The sequence below is a fragment of the Hirundo rustica genome, chromosome 25 (genome assembly GCF_015227805.2).
Source record: "Hirundo rustica isolate bHirRus1 chromosome 25, bHirRus1.pri.v3, whole genome shotgun sequence".
Lineage (NCBI taxonomy): Eukaryota > Metazoa > Chordata > Aves > Passeriformes > Hirundinidae > Hirundo > Hirundo rustica.
Genome location: NC_053474.1, coordinates 6,481,011 through 6,502,071, shown reverse-complemented (window position 1 = coordinate 6,502,071; position 21,061 = coordinate 6,481,011). Strand labels below are relative to the sequence as shown.

Sequence of the window (21,061 nt, the reverse complement as noted above, 5' to 3'; positions counted from 1 at the left end):
CCCTCACCAAGGGAAGTCTGCAAGGGATTTATTTATTCTGGACGTGAAGCACTTGGAGGCTGATCCTGGATAGTGTGGGGGAGTTCAGCTCTCCTGTCACTCACACCTGTATTCTGGCCAAAGCCAAACTGCTAAAAGGGTTTTAATTTCAAACTGACAATGTGCTTTGAGCATAAACTGGAAAAACAACGCAAGTCCCTCTAAATCTGGCATAGGGAATCACACTTTTGAGGCTGCAGAAAATAAGCATTAGAACAGACTGTGGCTACGGCACTCTCAGAACCAGAAAGCAGTCACTGTGTTCAGGACCAGAAGAAATAAAATACACAGAGAATAGTTGGATTTATTAGGAGATTTGTGGGTGTATCTCACCTCTGAATACACCTTCCCTAGAAATCCCTTTTACAATTCAGCTACAGTGAAAGATGGGTTCAAATTTCACTATTCCCATTATATTCAGTTCACAAGTACTCTACTGTGTTGTCACATTGTGGACAGTGCTTTCTGCAAGCCTCTATTTCTTTTGCTTCCTATTTTGTGTGTGTCTGCACGGTTTTTAAAACAAGAGAAAACAAAACACAGATACATAAATTCACCAAGTGCATTGCAGCCTCATTTCCCCTGAAAGGGAGCCAGCTCTGGAGCAGACAGAGATTACAGATCTGCCCTTTCCGGTCACTGCCACAAAGGAGAAGTGACTCCAGCCCTTCCCTGGAGCTCTTACAGCCACACGGGAGAGCTCTGAGGACAGAATCACGGAACCAGGGGATGGTTTGGAAGGAACCTTAAAACGCATCTTGTTCCACCCCCTGCCATGGGCAGGACACTTTCCACTAGGCCAGGTTGCTCCAAACCTGTCCAACCTGGCCTTGGACACTTCCAGGATGGGGTAGCCACTGCTTCCCTGGGCACCCTGTGCCGGGGTCTCCTCACCCTCACCGCGAGGAACTTCTTTCTAACACCCATCCTCCTTCAGGTTAAGGCCATTGCCCCTTGTCCTGTCACTCCTCATCTGAAGCCCAGCTCTCCTGAAGCCCCCTTAGGGACTGGAAGATGCTCTGAGGTCTCCCTGGAGCCTTCTCTTCCTCAGGAGCACCTCCAGCTCTCCCAGCCTGGCTCCAGAGCAGAGGGGCTCCAGCCCCTGGAGAATCTCTGTGGTCTCCTTTGGATTCACTCCAGGAGCTCCACATGCTTCCTGATGCTGGTGCCCATGGCTGGAGGGAGCTCTGCAGGTGGGGAATCACCTGAGCAGGACAGAGCGGAAGAATTCCACCCCCACGAGCTGCCCACACTGTGAGATGAGTCCAGGACAAGGTGCATCTGTGCAAATTCATCAGGGGCTCCTAAAGAACCTCCAAGTGATACCTGAATGCAAGTGGAAGCACCCAACAGGTCCCTGTCTGTGATCGACCTACAGAGCTGTGCCAAAACCCAGGCCAGCTGCACCCTGTGCCTGTGGAGGTCTCCCAGAGGCCATGGTGAACACACCAGGAATGGAGGAATGGGACCAGAGCCCAGCTCGTGGCAGTATTGACAGGACACACCTCACACAGGACACGCTCTGAGACTTCCCAACCCCTACTTGTTGAAAAGAAAGGGTCCCCTCCTGCTCTCAACCTCAGGCCACGGAGGAAGCCAGCGATTCCTGGGAAACCCTGTGCCTGCCAGGCTCCCCAGGAAAAGCAGGCACATGTCCTCGTTAGAGGCAGCAGATGAGCTCCTCACTAACCATTCCAACAGGGCATCTTTAGAGCAGTGCCAAAGCCATGGCACGACGTCCAAGACAGGATGTTAAGCATAAGCTCCATGATTGGAAATGCAGGGGAAATTTAAAGCAGCAGGATGCAATTAGGCCCAGTGGAATTCAGCTCCACGCTGAGGCTGCCTCCTAAATGCCACTGCTCTGCAATGACACGGCTGAGCAGGTCCCAGCTCCCTGCTGTAATTCCAGGGATCTGCAGCACAGGGTCTGGGCACACCCCACTTACCTCTTCCCTGAACACAGATGCTTGTTCTTTGCAGCCAGGTAAACGCTGGATAAAGCTCACCACCTGCAATTGCATGAGAGAGAAAGGAAACACAGACAATTCAAATGAGACAGGATCAAGAAAAGTCCTCTTATTTCTGTATGAGAATTCTCTATGCAGGAATTTTTAAAGCTTTAATACTCAAAACTTTCACATTAATGAAAGATATAGATGAAAAACATTGCTAGGTTGTTGCCTGCAACTCCTCTGCGTATTTTGGTTATCAGCAATAACTGCCCCTACTGCCATTTGACCACTTCTCTCCCTGTAAGAATCCAGCTTCTGCACTCCTCTAAAAGGTCCTCACAGAATCAACATTATTTTTCCACATTAAAAGCTGTATATTGCTTAGACTACTTTAAATTCACAACTTCACTTTCTCTGCAGTACTGATGGAAAGGAAAACTAACAAGAAAAACGGATTTAGACAGTTTCCCAAGATGACATGCCTGTAAGAGACAAGATAAACCAACTGAATGAGCACTGCTGGTTTACCAACATGCAAAGGCAGAAGAGCTGGGATGCAAAGTTTTGGTTTCATTTAATCTGTGCTGGGTGCACAGGAGTCAAGGAACCAAGAGGATTAAACAAGTAAAAGTTAATTTCACAGTTCACATTAGGGAAAACCTTTGTAAGCAAGGAATCTGTTAACATTTGGAATAATCTCCTTGGAGTCATGCAAGCAGCCCTGGGGTTACATTATATAACACCAAGGAGTGTGAGGAGCAGCCTGTGTGCAGTGGAGGATGACTTAATGTGCATTGTCTTCTCCAGCTGCAACTTCCCTGGTTCACAGGAGATTTGTATATTGTGGCATAATCAGATCAAACATCTCCTGTTAATTGGATGCTCCCGTGCAGGAGCAGCTCCGCTTCATGAGGCAAAACCATGTGAGTTGTTGCAGATGTGACATTTCCTCCCTGTACACAAACAAGCAGTTGGGAGGGGTCACTGTCAGACACAGGCTCCCCTCAAGTCAGAACTGTCAAAGCCTCTCCTAAATCACATCCCTGTACCTCCAGATCATCCTACCGCTAGACCTGGAGTCATTTCTCCCTCCCAGTTCCAGCCAGGGCTCCCAGAGTGCCCTCCAGGTTTGCTCTGCCCTGGCAGGACCAACCCTGACTCCCGTGGTTTCAGTTATGTAACCTGAAAGCAGAGCATCCCTCTCCCTCATCCTCCTCCTCCACTCCATCTTAAAGGGAACCCCTAAAATCCACATCTCTGTTGGGCAGTGAATCCAAACTTTCTTCTGCAGAAGTGTAAACTGCTATTAGTAACCACTAACAAAACACTGCTTTCCCTCTGAATCCCCTCATCTGCTAATAATTAAAACACAAATGAAAATCCTTCTGCCAGGTCTGGTTCCTTCAAGAATTTAATAGATAGCTGGACCCTTGGGGCAAGAGCTCTTAAGTGTCTGTGGCACTGAGAGGCTGGCAGATATCTCCAGGGAATGACCTGGGCTTGCCTTGCTCCTGGATCCTTCCTGCACAACTGCTGCTGGCTACTGTCACCAACACGGAGTGACAGACCTTTGATCTGCCCCGAAGTCCTTTGCAGGGACACTGCAAGTTCCTTGTGCCACTGGAGAGTCCTCTTGAACAAACAGCAGCCCTGGGGTTTACCAGGATTGGAGAACAGAGAGGGAAGGAAGATGCAAGAGCAGAAAATGGGAGAGAAGGTCCCCAGGACATGAGACACACCCCAGGTACCACGGAGCCACAGGGACGTGCTGGTGTCACTGCTGGGGAGGAGGGTTCCCAAACCAACATGGGGCACTTCAAGGACAAGGGAGGTTTGGGAGCACAAGAACAAAACACCACAGGAAACCAAAACAACCCCACAATGGTGGCAGGGAAGCCTTGAACCCTGGGAAAGTCGGAGACTGGGGTGGCTCAAAGTGAGGGTGGGACAGGTGTTGGACAGATTGGGAACATCTCAGCGGGATCAGAGCTTTTCTATGAGGAGGTGAAAGTCTGCTGGCCCTTCCTGCTGTAGCCACCCCATGGCTCAGAACTGTCTGCTGGAAACTCTTACACTCCCAAAGCACACTGGTGAAGGGAAAAAGCTGGAAAAAGAGCTTTTTGTAATGCTGAGAACACCCTGGAAACTGGACACGACCCCAGGTGTCCAGTTGGAAGGTGCTGATGTGTGGCAGACACACTGAGATCAGCACAGGACTGATGGCCCCACACTGCACCCCTTCAACACCCAGTGCAGGACTGACCCCCTCTGAGGCCACAAAGAAGAGCTGGGCTAACAGATTTAGAAACCCACTCACACTTGGCACAAGGACAGTCCCCGCCCAGATATTAGCATCTGAAGCAGGATTAACTAACGAACAATACAACTCTAGTACATCTTCATGCTCTTCTATGAGCTAACAGACTGTGCTCTGAAAACATGACAGGAAGCTTTCAATAAATACCAAAGGTGCATTAAAGTAACTACTCTTAGTGACTGCTCAGTGTTACCACGACTTTCTTAACTTGAGGGGCACTAAATACTGCTGCTACTGCTCTGCCATTTCAGCTGTTCTCACCCAGCAGAGAATTAAAGCAACGTTTTTTCTTTAATGTGGGTTTTATAAAATAAAAACAGTTCTTCAGCCTGAAACCAAAGGAGAATTGTACACACCCATCACTCCTGTTTCAGATCAGCAGAATGGACTCCTTTGTGCAGCAGAGTTCAAAGCACAACCCAAAAGCAAACGTTTGCCCTGCAGGAAGATGCTGGGAGCCCAAATGCCAACAGACCCAATGTACTTTGGACCCTAAAACACAGCAATTCCTGCTGCTTTCAGCTCACAAATCTGTGGCTACATTGCACTGCACATGCTGATCCTGCAAGTGCTCAGAGAGAGCCCAAATTGATTCCTCTGGGAATCTGTGATGAACATAATTCGCAAAACCAGACCCACTTTACTGAAATTCAAGATAAAACCTGTAATGACTTCAGCCAGTCCACTGTGGTGCTGCAACTGAGCTTTTTAATGTGCCATTCACACTGCTACTGGCAGCCAAAAGTTCCCCAGTTGTTTCAGGCTGCAGCAGAGTTCAGTTTATTCTGGGTTTGAATCACTATATCCAGTGCCCTGCATCCATGTCTGTGGTCCCAGCTCACACTCATCCGTTATCAAACCAGTATCTCAGTTAAATTTACCCAGCAGTTGCTTTAAAGGTCAGCTGCAAAGGACAAATTTTATTTGGCTTGGATCCTGACACTGTACTTCCATGAAGCAGCCTCCTGTTTTATCCAGAAGAAAGAGATTTTGATTATCATGTCAGAGGATTATCTGCTTCTGACTTTATTGATTTGCTAAAAGACCTTTTGGACAAATCATTGGAAGCTTTCTCAGAAGGACAGGAACAGTAAATCTTTCAGAGATTTTTTTCCTCCTCAGTATGAATTTAATTCTAACACATTTTTATTAAAAAGAAAAAAAAAAAAGAAAAAAGAAAAAAGAAAAAAGAAAAAAGAAAAAAACCACAAAACCCAACACTACCACCAAACCACAGCAACTCAATGAAAAAAAAGGACCAGGTTTTAAAACATCAACACTAATTGATCTGTCCCTTTTCCAACTGCTGTGGTTCCCATCTCCCACATCACTGCAATCCCACCAGACTCCCACCACTCCTCCGGCATGGAGAGTAAAGTCAAGATTAGATTTATCTGATGTTAAGAAGCACAGAGGGAAAATGCACTTTCTCAAAGTCTCTGAAGATCCTCTCTGCGTCATGAACAGCAGTACCTTTTCCCTGCTCTGCAGATTCCCTGCATCCTTGCAAGCACAACACTACAGCACATTTCTCTGGAATTAAATGTCCTGCGATTAAGCACCAGGATCCAAATTGTCACCGCTTCCCAAGTGCAGAGAGAAGTATTATTTACGCTCAAGCCATCAAGGCAAAAACCAACTACTCAGCACACAAAACACTGGCTTTTACACACACCACCTAATTACAGGAGACATCTGAAGAGCTGCAGAGACACATCTCCAGCTGCACAGCTACCTCTGCCAGAGATCGGGTCAGGCAGTGGGCAGTTTTGTTCCCAGGGAGTCAGACAGGGGTGGGCATGCAGAGTGCAGTTTGGAATTCTCTGCACTGTAAAAGTGAATCAGCAGCAAAGTCACAGGGTGGGGGAGAGGGGGAGGGAGATCAGAGAATCTGCTGTCAGAATGATGCTTCAGGCCCGAGCACTGAGAGACCGAGGGGTAAATAAACACAGGGAGGGAGGGAATCCTGCTGAGGGCAATAAGCTGTGGGTACCAGAGGGTTAACAGGGGTCCTTCCCCTCCCTGATACAGGGTCTTGGGTCTAACTTCCAGCTGAGCTAGCTGCGGCACACGCACAGCAAACAGAAGAGCACTGCCTCGGAGAGGGAAGGAAATAAAGATGTCTCCCAATTAGCACTCCAGAGGAGGGGTGCTCTGGCACTCCTGCAGCCTGGGAGAGGGGAGCAGGGAACAGGTAACTCACCTCCTCCACAGTCCATTTGGCAACTTGTTTGGCTGTCAGGCCCGAGACCTCTGGCAAGAGCCTGCAGTGCTGCTCCCAGAAGAGATGCAGGCGGTGGGTCGGGTTAGAGGCCAGGGAAGGCATGAAGATAGACTGGTGGAGGGCCTGCTGGAGATCCAAATCAGGGCCTGGAAAAGGAAACAACACGAGTCAGAACCAGGCTTCAAGCAGGAGCAACAACAACAGAGCAGGAGGAAGGGTCACAGCCCGGAGGGGAGAGCAAGGCAGGGTGAGCAGAGCCAGGCACGGCTACTGCGTGGCACACGGAGCTCTCAGGACATTCTCCCCACCCTCCCGAGCAGGAGAAGGGAAAAAAAAATGATAAGATTGCCAGGCTGGAGGCTTTATCGTTAGCTTCTTCCCTGGAAAATGATGTCATGCTGTTAACAGAGAAGATGTTTGCAGCATTTTATTGACAAGGTGGAGGAGTTCTGGTAACAGCATCCTCGGCTGGGAACTGATGGCACCGTGCCAGCCCCAGCTGTAGCCAGAGCTCCGCTGCCAGCATGGCCTGGGCTCGCTCCTCAGGAGACTCCCAGGCCAGGAGTGCTCAAGGTACCTCCCGACATCAACTCCCTCCTCATGTGTCAAGCGTTAAAAACCAAGGCATAAAAAGGAGGAAGGAATCGGCCCTCCCTAATGAGATCACTGGAGCAGTGCAGAGTCATGGTCCTACAGGGCCGTGCTGGTTATACAACAGGAAGGCAGGCAGAGGATGGAGCACTCCTCTGGTTTACAGCGGCACAGGGGGCTGCCCCCGACCCCCGGGCCCGCAGCCTGCCCAGCGCCATCCCGTGGCATCCCCGCAGCATTCCCACTGCATCCCGGCCCTCGGGAGGGCTCCGTGTGCCTGGAGCAGCCGCTGCTCTGCTGCTCTGCTGCCTCTGCTGCTCTGCTGCCTCTGCTGCTCTGCTGCCTCTGCTGCCCCTGCTGCCTCTGCTGCTCTGCTGCCTCAGCTGCCCCTGCTGCTCTGCTGCCTCTGCTGCTCTGCTGCCCTGCTGCCTCTGCTGCCTCTGCTGCTCTGCTGCCTCTGCTGCCTCTGCTGCTCTGCTGCCTCTGCTGCCTCTGCTGCTCTGCTGCTCTGCTGCCCCTGCTGCCCCTGCTGCTCTGCTGCCCCTGCTGCCCCTGCTGCCCCTGCTGCTCTGCTGCCTCTGCTGCTCTGCTGCCTCTGCTGCTCTGCTGCCTCTGCTCTGCTGCCTCTGCTGCCTCTGCTGCTCTGCTGCTCTGCTGCTCTGCTGCCCCTGCTGCCCCTGCTGCCCCTGCTGCCTCTGCTGCTCTGCTGCCTCTGCTGCTCTGCTGCTCTGCTGCCTCTGCTGCTCTGCTGCCTCTGCTGCTCTGCTCAGCAGCTCTCAGTGGGCTGGGGTGTAAGATATGGGGGGTGAGCAGTCACTATGTGGAAAGCACAAAGGAAAACGGCCAAAATACAAAGAGAAAGCAGATGCCCAGGGTTTGCCAGCCCCCTCCCAGCCAAAGGTGAAGCAGCTCTGGAGGTAAAGCTTGTCCTAGTGAACAGTTACTCCCCTGGCCCTAGAGTCCCCTCAGCTCAATTCATCTCATCTGCACATCCCTAAAGGTCATGAGACAGCATCAAATAACACTGAATTTCTAATAATGAAACCAAAGGAGGCTTAATAAAGCCTGAGTTAAGAACTGCTCAGTTCAGGAGCTCCTGCTAATGACAGGATGCAGGACCTGCTCCTGAGAGGGCTGTCACCCCCTCCTTCCCTGTGCACCGCTGCAGCGGTGGGGACAGACAGCAGCTGGTCTTGTCCCCACCTCTGCTCCAGGAGGCCCCACTTGTGCCCACATCCCTGCTGGGTGGGCACTGCTTCCATCTCAGACCAATTCCTTTTATCCACTAAGCCCAAATCCTTGGACTAAGCACCCAAACCGTGACCTAGACAAGTGACTTTCCCTCTGACAAAGAAGCGGTGATCTCATAGTTTAACCATAGCCGGGAGGAAAGCTCTGGGTAATTGTGAAATTACAGGTCAGTGGATGATTGCATTTCCCTCCCCGAATTTCCATCATTCCATAGATGGTGAATGCGAAGGGAGAGTGGGCAGCTTTCCCTGCCAGCTGCAACTGCAGCCTGGAGCTGGCAGATGCCTCAGCTCTGACTGCAGAACTCAGCATTAGGTAAAAATGAGTATTAAAAAAAAAAAAATCCAGGCACCTGTCCCAGTTTGTGCCTGCTTAGCTATTTTCGATTGGAGACTTATTACCATGTTAAATCCTCCTAAAAGCCTGGTCAGCTCCGTTCTCTGAAAGGGCTTTTTATAGTAAATCTGAAAGTTAAGCATATGGTTCGCTAAAGTGATGGCAGGGAGCTGCTCTGAAAACTTAACCTGTCATGTACCAGGAAAAAAACCCCACTGTTTTCCCATTTAGCTTTTCATTTTCTTTTTCATCCTTAAGAGAACTTTTTAAAAGTCCTTAAATTGTTCAGAATATGTTCCTGAAAACCTGTAAGTGTCTAAAAAAAGGGGTTGATAGAACCTAAACTATCTGCTAAATTTTGAGCAAGCCTCCCTTGAGCCCTATGCTGGCCTGACAGAGATCACAAACTGTCTGGAAACCCCTTGTCACTACAGAGGAGTTTGCAGCAGCACAAAAACCAGTGCAAACTTGTCTTCTCAGTTAATAAATACAAGGCTCCACTCTACAAAGTATTAAACCTTTCACTTCTAAGTAATTTTACCCTTTCTCCTCTTTTTAAAGGAAGCAAAACTACCATTGCCATCATCTCCAGCATGTGCTTTCTCTTGACTGGGGAATCAAAGACAAAAAAAGCTGTGAAGTTCTGAATGCTCCTCATGACTGGGGGGATATTGCAGAGATGGGCACACACAAAGAAAGAAAGAATAAAATTTAACCAACCTTTCCCATTACTTTCCTGTTTCACCAGCTGAAACTTGATATAGGCATGTGAGCACCCAAGCCTGAAAGCAACAATTACAAAATATTTCAGAAGATACAGAAACGGATGTAATTTCTCCTCTATATAAAGATTAATGGGATTTATAGAAACTAAAAACTTTTTCCTCTTAAAGTAAGCAATAGCTCCATCCCTGACCTCTCTCTGAGCTAAGGGCTGCTCTATTAAATTCACGGCCAGAACTCAGATCTGAGTTTACTGCAAGAAAAGAGAGAGGGCCCAAAACAACAGGAGGAAATTTACCGTGTCATTCTAAAACACTCTGCTGCAAAACTCTGATCAAACAGGGCTGTTTGTTATTTACACCTTTATTTCAGATACGGCAGCATCAAGAAACACAGCTGTAAATGCATGAAAATACACCACAAAACTCTTGTTTACGTTTTTGGTGTGGCTTTGATGTCTGCAGAGGAATCCTCCTCTCCCCAGCCTCTCTCCCGACTGTTTTCCGACTGCTCTGATGGAGTGTGGATGCTGCTTTGACACCACTTTTCACTGTCTGGTGCAGATTTTCTGGAAAGACAGATAAATGACAGTAGCTGACAGTAGCTCTGTTCCCTTTTCCCACAGGAGAGCAAAGCTGGCTGCTCCTGGCAAGTGAGAGCAACAACCACCACCTTGTGGCAGAACTTTCCTCTCCCCTCCATGAGTACAAAGTATTTTGTTCCTCTTCAGCAAGGACTGAGAGAGTTTATGAGAAATAAATCAGCCTTAGTGGACTCAGGCTCTGATCCCAGCAGCTACAGGAAACCACTGTGTTATGGTGAAAGCAAGAGATTTAAGATTTCTGAACCTTGATACCTCTGGATAACATTTAAGAGTTTCCATAACTAAGTTTGATGCATAAACTGAGCCACAGAGTTGGCCAAGGGAGGACAAGAGGCAGGGTGATACCAGATTTACAGGCTGAATTCAGACCTCCCACTATCAGGAAATGAAATATTTAGAAGGAAAGAAATATATAACAATTCTAAAATGCCATTTATTCTGTGAGACTTCAAGATATCCCAAGAGAGCTTTATGGCAACAGTGCCATTGAAATGCAAACAGTTTTGGTGTGGAAATTAGGGAATGAAGATGCCTGCATAGTTGTGGCAGGGGAGGAAGCAATTTGGCCCTGAAGACCAGAAAAAAATTCCTTTTTTCTGGACAAACAGATCTTGAAAATTTTATAAATCTAAACAAATAGATGAACTTTAAAATATAGATAAGCCTTCACTTACAACAACAACAACAACAAAAAGTATTGCTGGAATTTGCCTAATGAGACTGGATTTGTGAAGACTAAAAATGATTTTAGAAAATCCTTCATATCCTGGTCTGTCCCAGAACAGGTTTAACTGACTCCTGGACGCCAAGAACTAAGGCACAGTTTCCTCCAATGCTGCTCAAGTGCAAGATTTTCTTCTAAGAAAACAAAGCATCTAAGAGCACTCAGCTTGTCTCCTGCTAAGTGATACACACAAAGTGCTCAGCCAACCCGGGGTGGATCACAGTTGCAGCTTAATAATGCAAAATAACCTTGGCTTGACAGTTTTAGGATAGGAAACGAAGGAAAAGAACACATTTTAAATTGAAACAGCAAGGAAAAATGTATAGAGACAGAATGCAATTTCCTTTGTTGGAATGTGACCAGAGCACCAGGATTAAGGAATCAAGAAACCTATTAAGGCATATAAGGGTATAAAAGTGCACTGCTCTGTGTTAAGAGTGTCTGGGGCACAGGTCAATATTACAGACAGATGAACTCAATGCTCTGCTGCGTCGCTGCCAATTCCGGTGGTTTTCATCTTTGTAAATGGTTTTGCTCCCCAGTACCCGGCCACGAGTAAAATCCAGCTCACCTGGATTGTGAAGAGTCACCCTGAGAAGACTCCCCTGCTCTCAGCAATGGGCCAGGGGTTTCCACCCTCCTGGCTTTCTGCATGCTGTTCCCAGCAGAAGGTCTCTCCCCACTCAGCCGGTCCTGTAACAGGTTTTCTCTGCTGAGGTTCACATCAGAGTATGGGCAGCCAACTAAGCTGTGACAGAGAAACCAAAACCAGAGAGGGCAATGAAAGCTTTACAGACATGCAGTCTTCCCTACCTCAGGCAGAGAAATCCGTCACAAACCCAGAAAAAAAGGGGCCACGCATTCTCAGGAGGTGCTGTTACCCAGCTTAGGTGTGAGAAAGCAGGGTATGATATGGCAGAATTAAAAACCAAAGTTGTTGTTAAAGAGCCACCGCAGAGGACAAGAGCTCATCCTTTGTAACCTGCTTATCGGAACAACATTTCATGAATCCACAGAGTTCTGCAACTTTCAGCGTGAAAAATTCAAAGCCCTTTACTCCATTATAAACTACCAGGTCTTCAGACCTCCCACCTGAGATTGTTTCCTTGCTCTTAAAATATTTTACTTGAGAAAAAGCTTCCTCTTCCAAGAGCACACATGAAATCGAAAGGCAGAGCACAAAACATGAGCAACCTCTTCTCACTAACACTTTAACATCCTACCCAAGCCCTCTCCTCTTTAACTGTCTCCTTGTATGGTGTTCTTGGGTATATTATTTCACAAATATAACTCCTTCAGTACTGCTGGAATGAAGACACTGGAGAGAATGAATCTGTTTGCATTGCAGTGTGGTATAAACAGAATTTATGATCAAACAGCCTGCTTAGACACAAGAGGGAGCTGTGATTGCAGTTATAGCTATCTCCAGAATAACCACCCTGAGATCATTTCAGTGCAGCGCAGTTGCTTGAAGCAGCATTGTTATTATTACTGTTGTTGTTGTTATCGTTATTAACAGTTATTAACTCATGCACATACGTGTAATGGGTTCCGTATCGGGGGCCCCGGATGTGCCCGATGCCCTGGCAGCCCGGAGTAGGACACGCCTGTCCCACTGCTCCCTCTGGATCTTCAGCACCTGGGAGTAGGAAAAAAAAAGAAGATAAACAGATTTGCATGTGAGGAGCAGACTGCACTCAGGAAATTATCCAGAGTAACAACAGCGTGTCCTGTATTTACCTAGAGGGACTTGCAGAGCGTGTCCAGTTTTGTCACACCAGCCCACAGGATGGATGTCAGGGCTATCTGCATCCACCCAGAAATCGTAGTGATGGTCCCAGCCATCGAAATGTATCTGAAAGAGGCAGAAATCTCAGGGAAAGACACAGTTCAGGGCATGAGTCAGCTTTTATGCTAACTTCCCCCTTTGTTTCACTTTGCTCAGCTTGGGGCTGATTCATTCAATCTTTCAGATCAATCTTTCCATCAGGCACAATCACCTCCTTGCTCAGTGTAACTCTTTGTTTTCCTGCATCTGTGTTTCACAGAACAGCCAGGTTCTGGTGACACAGTCTGTCACCCCACAGACCACGGGGTGCTCTGACACACAAAGTCCAAAGCTGTGCAAACACAAATGTTTATTTGTTTTGTTTTCTCTTGATCCCAAAACACCATAAAAGCCAACAAGTTTGGTGGGTTTTGCAGTGAACAAGCTGCCATTTTCTGCTGGATGAAGAGACTGGTAGTAGCTCAGATCCAGGTCAGGTTAAGAGAGAGTGAGGATCACTGGAGTTTAAAGGCTGCTCATGCAGCAAAGTTTCAGTGTACAAATTGAGTATGATGACACTATTGGCTTTTGTTCACAGCAATGAGACACCAAATCAACCTGATAATGGGGAGTGAACTCCACTCCTGCCCATGTAATCATCCTTTGGGAAGGAGACCAGTAGCCATGCAGTCTCCATCACTGCAGCCTCCACTATAGCTGGCTCATACTTAGCCCTTCAGAAGCCAAAGCACAACCGATTATTTGGGCAATATATTTTCATGAAAAGACTAGGTTAAAATGCATTTATGTGACATTTATGGAGAATAACACTGCTTCCCAGATGTACCAGGGTTTAAATTGCTTTGGGTATTCCTTTCCTGGTAGGGAAAAAACCCATTCAGGCAGCTTCCCCAGAAGAACACTCATGCTGCCGTCAGTCACGGAGATTGCACGGAAAATGCCAAGAGATGGGACATCACACTGTCAGGTGTTAGCTCAAAACAGTTACATTAGAACAGTAACGCCAGGCCATTCCACCAGATTTTAGCAAAACAAAGCAACAGGAACCATTTCCAGCTGGGCAGGCCCGAGGCCACAGCAGCTACCAGGCTGCTGCTTGCTGCTCGTATTCCCAAGGGCTGTTTGCCCTGCACTGCCCATCCCGGGGCTCTCAGCACAGGCTCTGCACTTGGGAGCAAGGTCATACCTTGACACGATGGTTGTCTTTGTCAACGATTGTTGCCACTCTTATCAAGATGGGATTTCGTCTGTCCACAGCCTCTAACTTTGTATTAACCTGGAATCCATGAGGAGGACGCTGGAAGAGAGGATTTCAAGCAGAATGCTAAAGAGCCTTGGAGTTCAGAGCTGGTACCTGCTCTGAATGAAATGTGATCCGGTTTCCATCCACCCCCAGCTGCCTTTGGAGCTTTGGGTTATCTCACGTGGCAGACTGTTCAGAGGCTAAAATCAGAGTTTCCAAGAGGGTAAAATCAGAGCTCCCAAGAGGACTGAGCTGAGTGTTTGTCAGCAGCCCCAAACTGCTGGAGAGGAAGCCTGAGGTGGTTCAGCAAAGAGGAGCTGGCCCAGCCAGGACAAGAGACCCTTCCCTGTCGGACAAAAGGCCAGGGACCACCACAAGCAGCTCCACTGACATGGCCTGACAGCACACCTCCCACACAGCAGGGACAAGGTCTTCTCCAGAGGAGGAGACTGAGAGGGGAGAGATCTCTGCAGTACACATGAATATCTCCAGGGAAGGTGTCAGAGGATGCTGCCAAACTTTCCAGCAGGGCCCAGTGACAGGAAAAGGAGCAATAGCCCTGAACTAAAACACAGGAAGTTCCACCTCAGCATGTGGAAGAACTTTCCATGGAGCATGGCAGAGCACTGGGACAGCTGGCCAGGGAAGGTGTGGAGTCTCCCTCTCTAGTAACACTCCAAACCCACCTGTGTCACCTGCTCCAGGTGACTCTGCCTTGGCAGGGGGTTGGAATGGATGATCTCCATCCTCTCCTCCATCCTGACTATTCTGTGATGTCACACCAGCAAGGACAGCAGCCAGTTCCCCACTTTTCACTCTGAACATGACATTGGGTGAAGCCTCCCTTCACTACCCTACACCCTCCCTGGCATCAGCTACAGCTCCTGGCTATCAGAGTTTCCCTCATCACACAGATTACTCCTTGTGACAGCACCTGTGCTGCTCGTGAACAACTGCTGGGAGCTGCTGTGCTGGCACTCCCAGCAAGTCTGGGCCCGGAGCCTTCCCTTGCAGAGGCTCACTCACCCTTTTCCTCAAATCCTGAAGACTTTGGGAGAGCTCCAGAATGTCCTCTGACCTGATGTGTGCCCTCTGCAGCACCCTATGTAACCTCTAAGCAACGGACAGCTTTTACCAATTTTTCCATTTATCTGACTGCAAATTCCTCCTCAGCGGGGGGGTTATGGGTGCTCATTCAGAACATGTCTCTCTTCACTTCTGCACACAGAGGTGAGGATTTTAGCAAGAAATGATAAAATGTCTCTTTGAATATGAGTATGTTTAATCAGTGAAATGATTAAAATCACTCTTCCATCCCAGTCTTCTTTACCCTTTTTACTGCCAGCGGCTGGGGGCAGGAAGGAGATGCACTCCTGAGCTAAGGGGTTTAACTCCACACCTGAAGTTCCTCTTTGGTCATTTCACCCAGACACAGACATCTACCAATGGGCTGTTACACACTGGACACACGACAAAACAGACAATCTAAACTGCTTTTATTTTCAAGAGCATCTTATTGAACCAGCCAACCTTGTCTGTCCTCCCTGAAGAAGGAACTGAGAGCTCAAGGTCCAAATCCTGCCCAGAAGAGGAGCCAGGCTCTTTGCTTGAGCCTTGCTGAAGGGTTGCTGCCTTTTTGGCAATAGCTTATGAATGTTTTGGAATTGCCAGCCCAAGAGGATGGGCTGAAATAACAATGCTTACCTTGGAGCTGTCTCCTGGGTTTTTGGGTGGAGAGGGCAGAAATCCAGATCCAAGACCTGCTATTTGTGCTGATGACCTGTGTCTCCAGACTACATAAGACAGCTCTTTAAAATTGTTAAAAGCTAATTCAGTGAGAAATGCCTGTTCTGGCTCTCAACCCACATTTTTATGTACTGATTTCCTGTAATTGCTAGCTGGAATAATAATAATAATTTTTAAAAAATCAATAGCTTTGCCATTTATTTGCACTTCAGTCCAACCAAGCCAGAAAAATAACGTGGTTTGAGCTTGAAAGAGTTCTATTAACTGCTGATATATCAAATACCTTTTCTTTTCTGTCTCATTTTTGAAACAGTTTTAGATGCTAATTTACACTCCGGAGTTTCATGAGAGCCAGAATTGGTCCTTCTACTCTTCTCTCAAAGCCTGATATCTGAAGGAGCAGAACAATGGCTGCAGAATTGTCTAGAAAACAGGAAAGGAGGCAGACAAGGTGGCTGCAGCCCCCTTGGGAAGACAATTCACTTTGGAAGAATCCAAAGAAGGGAGTTCTCAGCACTGAACAGGCTCCCTGTCCTGAGCAAAGCCCGCTTACCTTCAGATGACATTTCTCACCACATTTTAGACCCTGAAAATCTGAGGGAAGAAGCCACAATGGCAGATCTTACCGAGGACTTGGGCTGGGAGTTTTAAGTTCACATTTTCCAGCTCTATTTGGATTTTAGGAGTGTGGTTCAAAAAAGCTTAGTCCACCCTTGGGGGCAACAACTGCATCCCACTGACAGGCTCCACTCCTCACCCTGCCCTGGCTCCAAGGTGCTTCCCAGCTACGGGAAACCTCAATCCCAGGGTTTTTTTGGAGTTCCACTGTGTTGCAGATAACCCATTAAAGCCTTGCAGTTCTCTGAAGAGGCAAAAATCTCTTCCACCTCCCTAACACCACCTTGCAGCCTGCATCAACCTCACGTGGACACCTGCTGAAAGCTGACAATTATCAAACTTGTCTGGCTAGATTTTTGCCTCTCTTATCTGAGGCTTCCATGATTGCTTTTCCTCCTCAGCCCCAAAGACCTTTCCACAAAAATACACAGGAGGGCAGCAGGTATTAACCTGCAACTCCCACTTCAGAAAAAGGAACCAAGACAAGTGTCATGATGGCACGGAAGAGTCTTTAAATATATTGCAAAGTTTAGCAAGGTGAGCCAGCAGTGTGGAAGGGAAAAAAAACAAAACAAAAAAACCCAACAATTTAAAAGTACAGTTATTTTAAAGGTTTTTGGTTTGTTCCTGCTCACAGTGAGATTCCAGATAAACACACTGAACTGCAATGAAAGAAACAAAAGCTCACAACCCCAAGGTTGAGAGAAGCACTTTCACACAGAGTCTGCAGGATGGTCTTAGAGCACCCAGGGGTTTGGCAGAGATGCTCTTTCCTCTGTTAATACATTTATTTCTGTGGAGGGCACAGCTGCCTCCTGCCCAGAAGGACTAAGATCTCCATCAGCACACGTAAACCTTTGATATGAACTTCTCTACCTTAATTCCAGCCTCACCAGCCAGGGACACACAGATTTGCACAACTGCAAGGTGAATTTTAGAAAGGCTTTTAAAACTTAATGTAGAGGGGACACCAGATAACTGCACTCTTTCTCCTCTCTGTGCGGCACTTCCCACATACCTCTGCAAGCCACAGTTACCTGGGTAGACTGAAGGCTCTGCCCTTGAAGCCACTAAAGATATTTAGTCAAAAATCCTTTCCAAGCCAGCTTTCCATAGTATATATAAAAAAAAATCTTGTATTTTGCCGTGTGTTTTTGTTCTAGGAGCACTGACATGATCTTAAAGTAAAGCACAGTTTCACCCTCCTAGCACAGACGAGATGAACCACGCTCAAATAAAGCCTCTAGCAAAAAAAGGGTGGATAAGAGCACCTGAGCAAGAACATTCAAAGAGAATTACCCACCAGTTTAAAGGCTCTTGCTGGGGCTGCTTGGGAATTAGTTTCTTCCAAGTATTTCTCCCATGAGAAGGCTTTGGAATCCTTGTGTCCTGAAAAAACAGAAAATTAACATTTCTGTAAGAAAACCCCCACATTTACTGTTACAAACAGCAAAAAGGCATCTCTGTGACACTGTAATTAGCACTTACAATGGCTGATGCTGGGAAGTGGCCTGTTTGCTCCTACCCACCACCTCCAGCACCCAGAGCAGCTCTGCCACCTCCCCAGTTTTACACTGGGGTTGAACCTGGCGACTTCATTTCTGCACAGCTTAATCAATTCTTATTCTCTAGAGAAAACTCCAGGTTATGGACTAGTCAGAGGATTCTGTGATGTGCAATGGCATCACTGAATTAATTTCCTGTTTTATTAACTACTCTATGGTGAGTGCCTGTAAGACTGTAGAACCTTCTCCTCTCCTGCTGCCCGCTCACCCAGGCTGAGTAAGTCCAGCAGCCTGGAGAGAAAAGGCTCCATGGTGTGCTGCTCTAACAACAGTGGGATGACTCTCCCTGGCAATTACATTTAAGAAACTGCTCTACTTTTTTCCTATTTCAGTAATTTTTATCCCCAGGATGGGCTCCTTTTGGCAGGAGGGTGCAGTGACGGAATGCAGAACACCGTCTGCAAACTGCTGCATTTCAGTCCCTCAGCAGAGAGACCAGAACTGGCTGCTCTTGGTTCTGTTGGGGGCACAGGAAATCCTGATATCAGCAGAGAACTGCAGGGCCCAGCTCTGCTGAACCTTCCAGGAGCATGGACAGATGTGGTGCTGCTGAGGAGGAATGCTCACAACCCCTTCTACATCTACAGCAAAGACACTGAGGCCAATTCCACCCATGCAGAGGGATCACTGCTCCACTGAACCTGGAACACAGCAAATACAGGAATTCCTGCTCCAGGCCTGTCAGTCTGACAAATGCCAGGCTTTATTTTTTATTTTTTTTTGTTTGCTATTTTTAAGGTGAATGAGCACTGCCAAGGCCTGAAAACAACACTGGTTTCTCTGTACATTCTGTCCTCTCTCATTTGCCAACATTCTCTTCATTTACCAATTCCTGTACAGCAGAAAGAGATGTGGATTCAGTTACTCCTTCATTTCCAGAAATTCCATCTAGGAAATCATTAGAGCACGGCACTAACAATGCCAAGGCTGTAGTTCCATCCCTGTATGGGCCATTCACTTCAGGGCTGGACTCAATGATTCTTGTGAGCCCTTCCAATCTAGAGTATTCTGGGATTTCCAGAAAATGCATTTAGGAAATCATGGTACAGATCCCTTTTTCTCCCAGCTCACCTTGAAGGAAATGCTGGAAATCCTTCTCACTTTTTCCCTTCTAAAATCAAATTCAAGTATAAATTATCAAAGCTTGTTCCATTTCTTCAAAGAATTATGAAACAACATAAATTGCAGTGGCAAAAAGTAGGAACAATAATATTGTTCAGGCAGTAAGGAGTTCTGAAGTGAACCTGGAACTTGCAAATATGTAATTATGTGGAAGATAGTTTGCAGGTTTCTTGGCTGAGGCAGGAAGTAAGCCTCACTTGCAACCTACCAGGTGGTGTTGTCAGTGGGATTCCAGTTTCTTGGCAGTATCCGACAGGACGGATATATGGGCTGCTTGTTTCACACCTGAATCAAAGAGGGAAAGTTGGCACCAGTCAGATGGAAAGCAAAAAGGAAGGCAGGATTTCAACTGCTGTCTGATAGGCCTTGCTGGGAGAGCAGATGCTTTCAGTGGGTGTGATCACTGCGTAGAAGACAAGCACTGCCTTGTCAGAATGTGTAACACTGGGTTTTCAAGGCATTTAAGCTGTCCCGAAAGAAAGGGAAATACAAAGTAAATCTTGCAATGGTTGGTTGGAAGGGATCTTAAATCCCATCCAGTGCCACCCCTGCCCTGGCAGGGACACCTCCCACTGTGCCAGTGTCCAGCCCGGCCTTGGGCACTGCCAGGGATCCAGGGGCAGCCACAGCTGCTCTGGGAATTCCATCCCAGCCCCTGCCCACCCTCCCAGGGAACAATTCCTGATTCCCAATCTCCCATGCAGCGCTGCCCTCTGGCACTGGAAGCCATTCCCTGTGTCCTGTCCCTCTGTCCCTTATCCAGAGGCCATCCCCAGCTCTCCTGGAGCCCCTTCAGGTACCATAAGGAGTTTCCTTACCTCCAATGCTTCCCAGACAGCTCAGGCCACCCCCACTGATTCTGCACTTCCCAAACGGGAAGGGAACTACTGGGCAACTGGCTTTGTGAAAACCTCAAAGATGCATGACAACTGGTATAAAATGCCAGCTTTAGGGCCTGCATTTAAAGCAAAGCTGATCTACCTGCAGACATATATCAGAAATAGAATCTTTTACCAGTAGTCATAGCTCTCATCCCAGTTATCGAAATGGATCAGCAGCCGGTTTTCCACCATGTCTGTGATGGTGGCCACACAAACCAGCGACGGGTTCTTCTTGTCCACCGCCTCCAATTTCATTCCCAGACGAAACCCAGAAGGTGTGACAGGCTGAGGAACAGGGCACCAGGAAAGGGAAATCAGCCACGTTCTTGGTCAAGCCATTAAAATCTCCCTTATAAACTCCTTTGACCCCAAAGCCCACAGATCAAAACACACTACAGCGACTACCAAGAGGTTTGCAGACAGGATTTCCATGAGTTCTGGCAATGACTGTTACTACTACTAAAAAAGAGCTAATGTGGCTCAGAAACCAGCATTTCCAGGTACATCCACCACTGCAGACTCCCAGGCTGAGGCACCCTGCAGTGATTTGCTGAGGATAATGGGCACTGCACATCCTGCTTTACTGGTGGAAAAGTTAGGAGAGTCTTCAGGGAGATGATGTGATAGAGTGGGAAGCAGCGCAGAGCTGGGCCCAGATCCTACTGGAGTCAGTGACTGCCCATGCACAGCTTCCATCCACCAGCCCCTGCACTTTGTGTCATCCCAGCAACATGACATGGGATGGAGGATTCCATGGGAACTGGGGCTAACCACGGCTGAGAAAGCAACACTGGGGAAGGATGACAAATGCTCAAGATCCACAGCCCCATAATGAATCCCATGGCACACATGAGCATGCTGCTGGAAACCAGAAATTATTTTCGAAATGATTAAATTAGAGGAAAGTGACACAAATATTTTAACTGTAGGGGCACAGAAAAACAGACAGTTGTAATATATTTAATAAATGGCTCAGTATATCTTTTCTTCTGGCATTAAAGAGGAAGGGAAATACAAATTCTTTCTCTGGAAAGCCAGTGACTGCGGAAAAGAAGAAAAACTGTACTAGTTTTCCTTCTTAAAAATAAAACACAGCAGGAAGTAGTTTGCATCTAATTGTACCGTGGTTGTACCTCTGACATGAGCATATTAAAACCATATAAATATTCCAGTCGAAACTCACTTAGCACCAGATCTATTGAAACCCCTTCTATTCCATATCACCACTTACACTGCTGAGGGTCTTAAAAAGGCTTTTTGGAGCTGCTTGAGCTTTGCAGTTCTTCAGATAGGAAGTCCAATTAAATTCTCCCTCCTTGAAACCTAGGAAGAG

At 47.4% G+C, this 21,061-nt stretch overlaps 1 protein-coding gene across 7 annotated transcripts in view; it reads right to left on the bottom strand.

The window, feature by feature from the left end:
• LOC120763098 (lethal(3)malignant brain tumor-like protein 3) overlaps nucleotides 1-21,061 on the bottom strand; it is a 41,742-nt gene that overhangs the window by 5,291 nt on the left and 15,390 nt on the right. For all 7 annotated transcript variants that reach the window (XM_040086174.2, XM_040086175.2, XM_040086176.2 and 4 more), the window contains 12 exons: nucleotides 20,960-21,051; nucleotides 19,862-20,013; nucleotides 19,056-19,132; nucleotides 17,464-17,549; nucleotides 13,740-13,850; nucleotides 12,505-12,619; nucleotides 12,304-12,403; nucleotides 11,336-11,512; nucleotides 9,873-10,004; nucleotides 9,434-9,495; nucleotides 6,515-6,681; nucleotides 1,989-2,051 (listed from right to left, as the gene is read on the bottom strand). In XM_040086174.2, coding sequence (XP_039942108.1) covers nucleotides 1,989-2,051; nucleotides 6,515-6,681; nucleotides 9,434-9,495; nucleotides 9,873-10,004; nucleotides 11,336-11,512; nucleotides 12,304-12,403; nucleotides 12,505-12,619; nucleotides 13,740-13,850; nucleotides 17,464-17,549; nucleotides 19,056-19,132; nucleotides 19,862-20,013; nucleotides 20,960-21,051 — 1,334 coding nt within the window. The remainder of the gene's footprint in view (nucleotides 1-1,988; nucleotides 2,052-6,514; nucleotides 6,682-9,433; nucleotides 9,496-9,872; nucleotides 10,005-11,335; nucleotides 11,513-12,303; nucleotides 12,404-12,504; nucleotides 12,620-13,739; nucleotides 13,851-17,463; nucleotides 17,550-19,055; nucleotides 19,133-19,861; nucleotides 20,014-20,959; nucleotides 21,052-21,061) is intronic.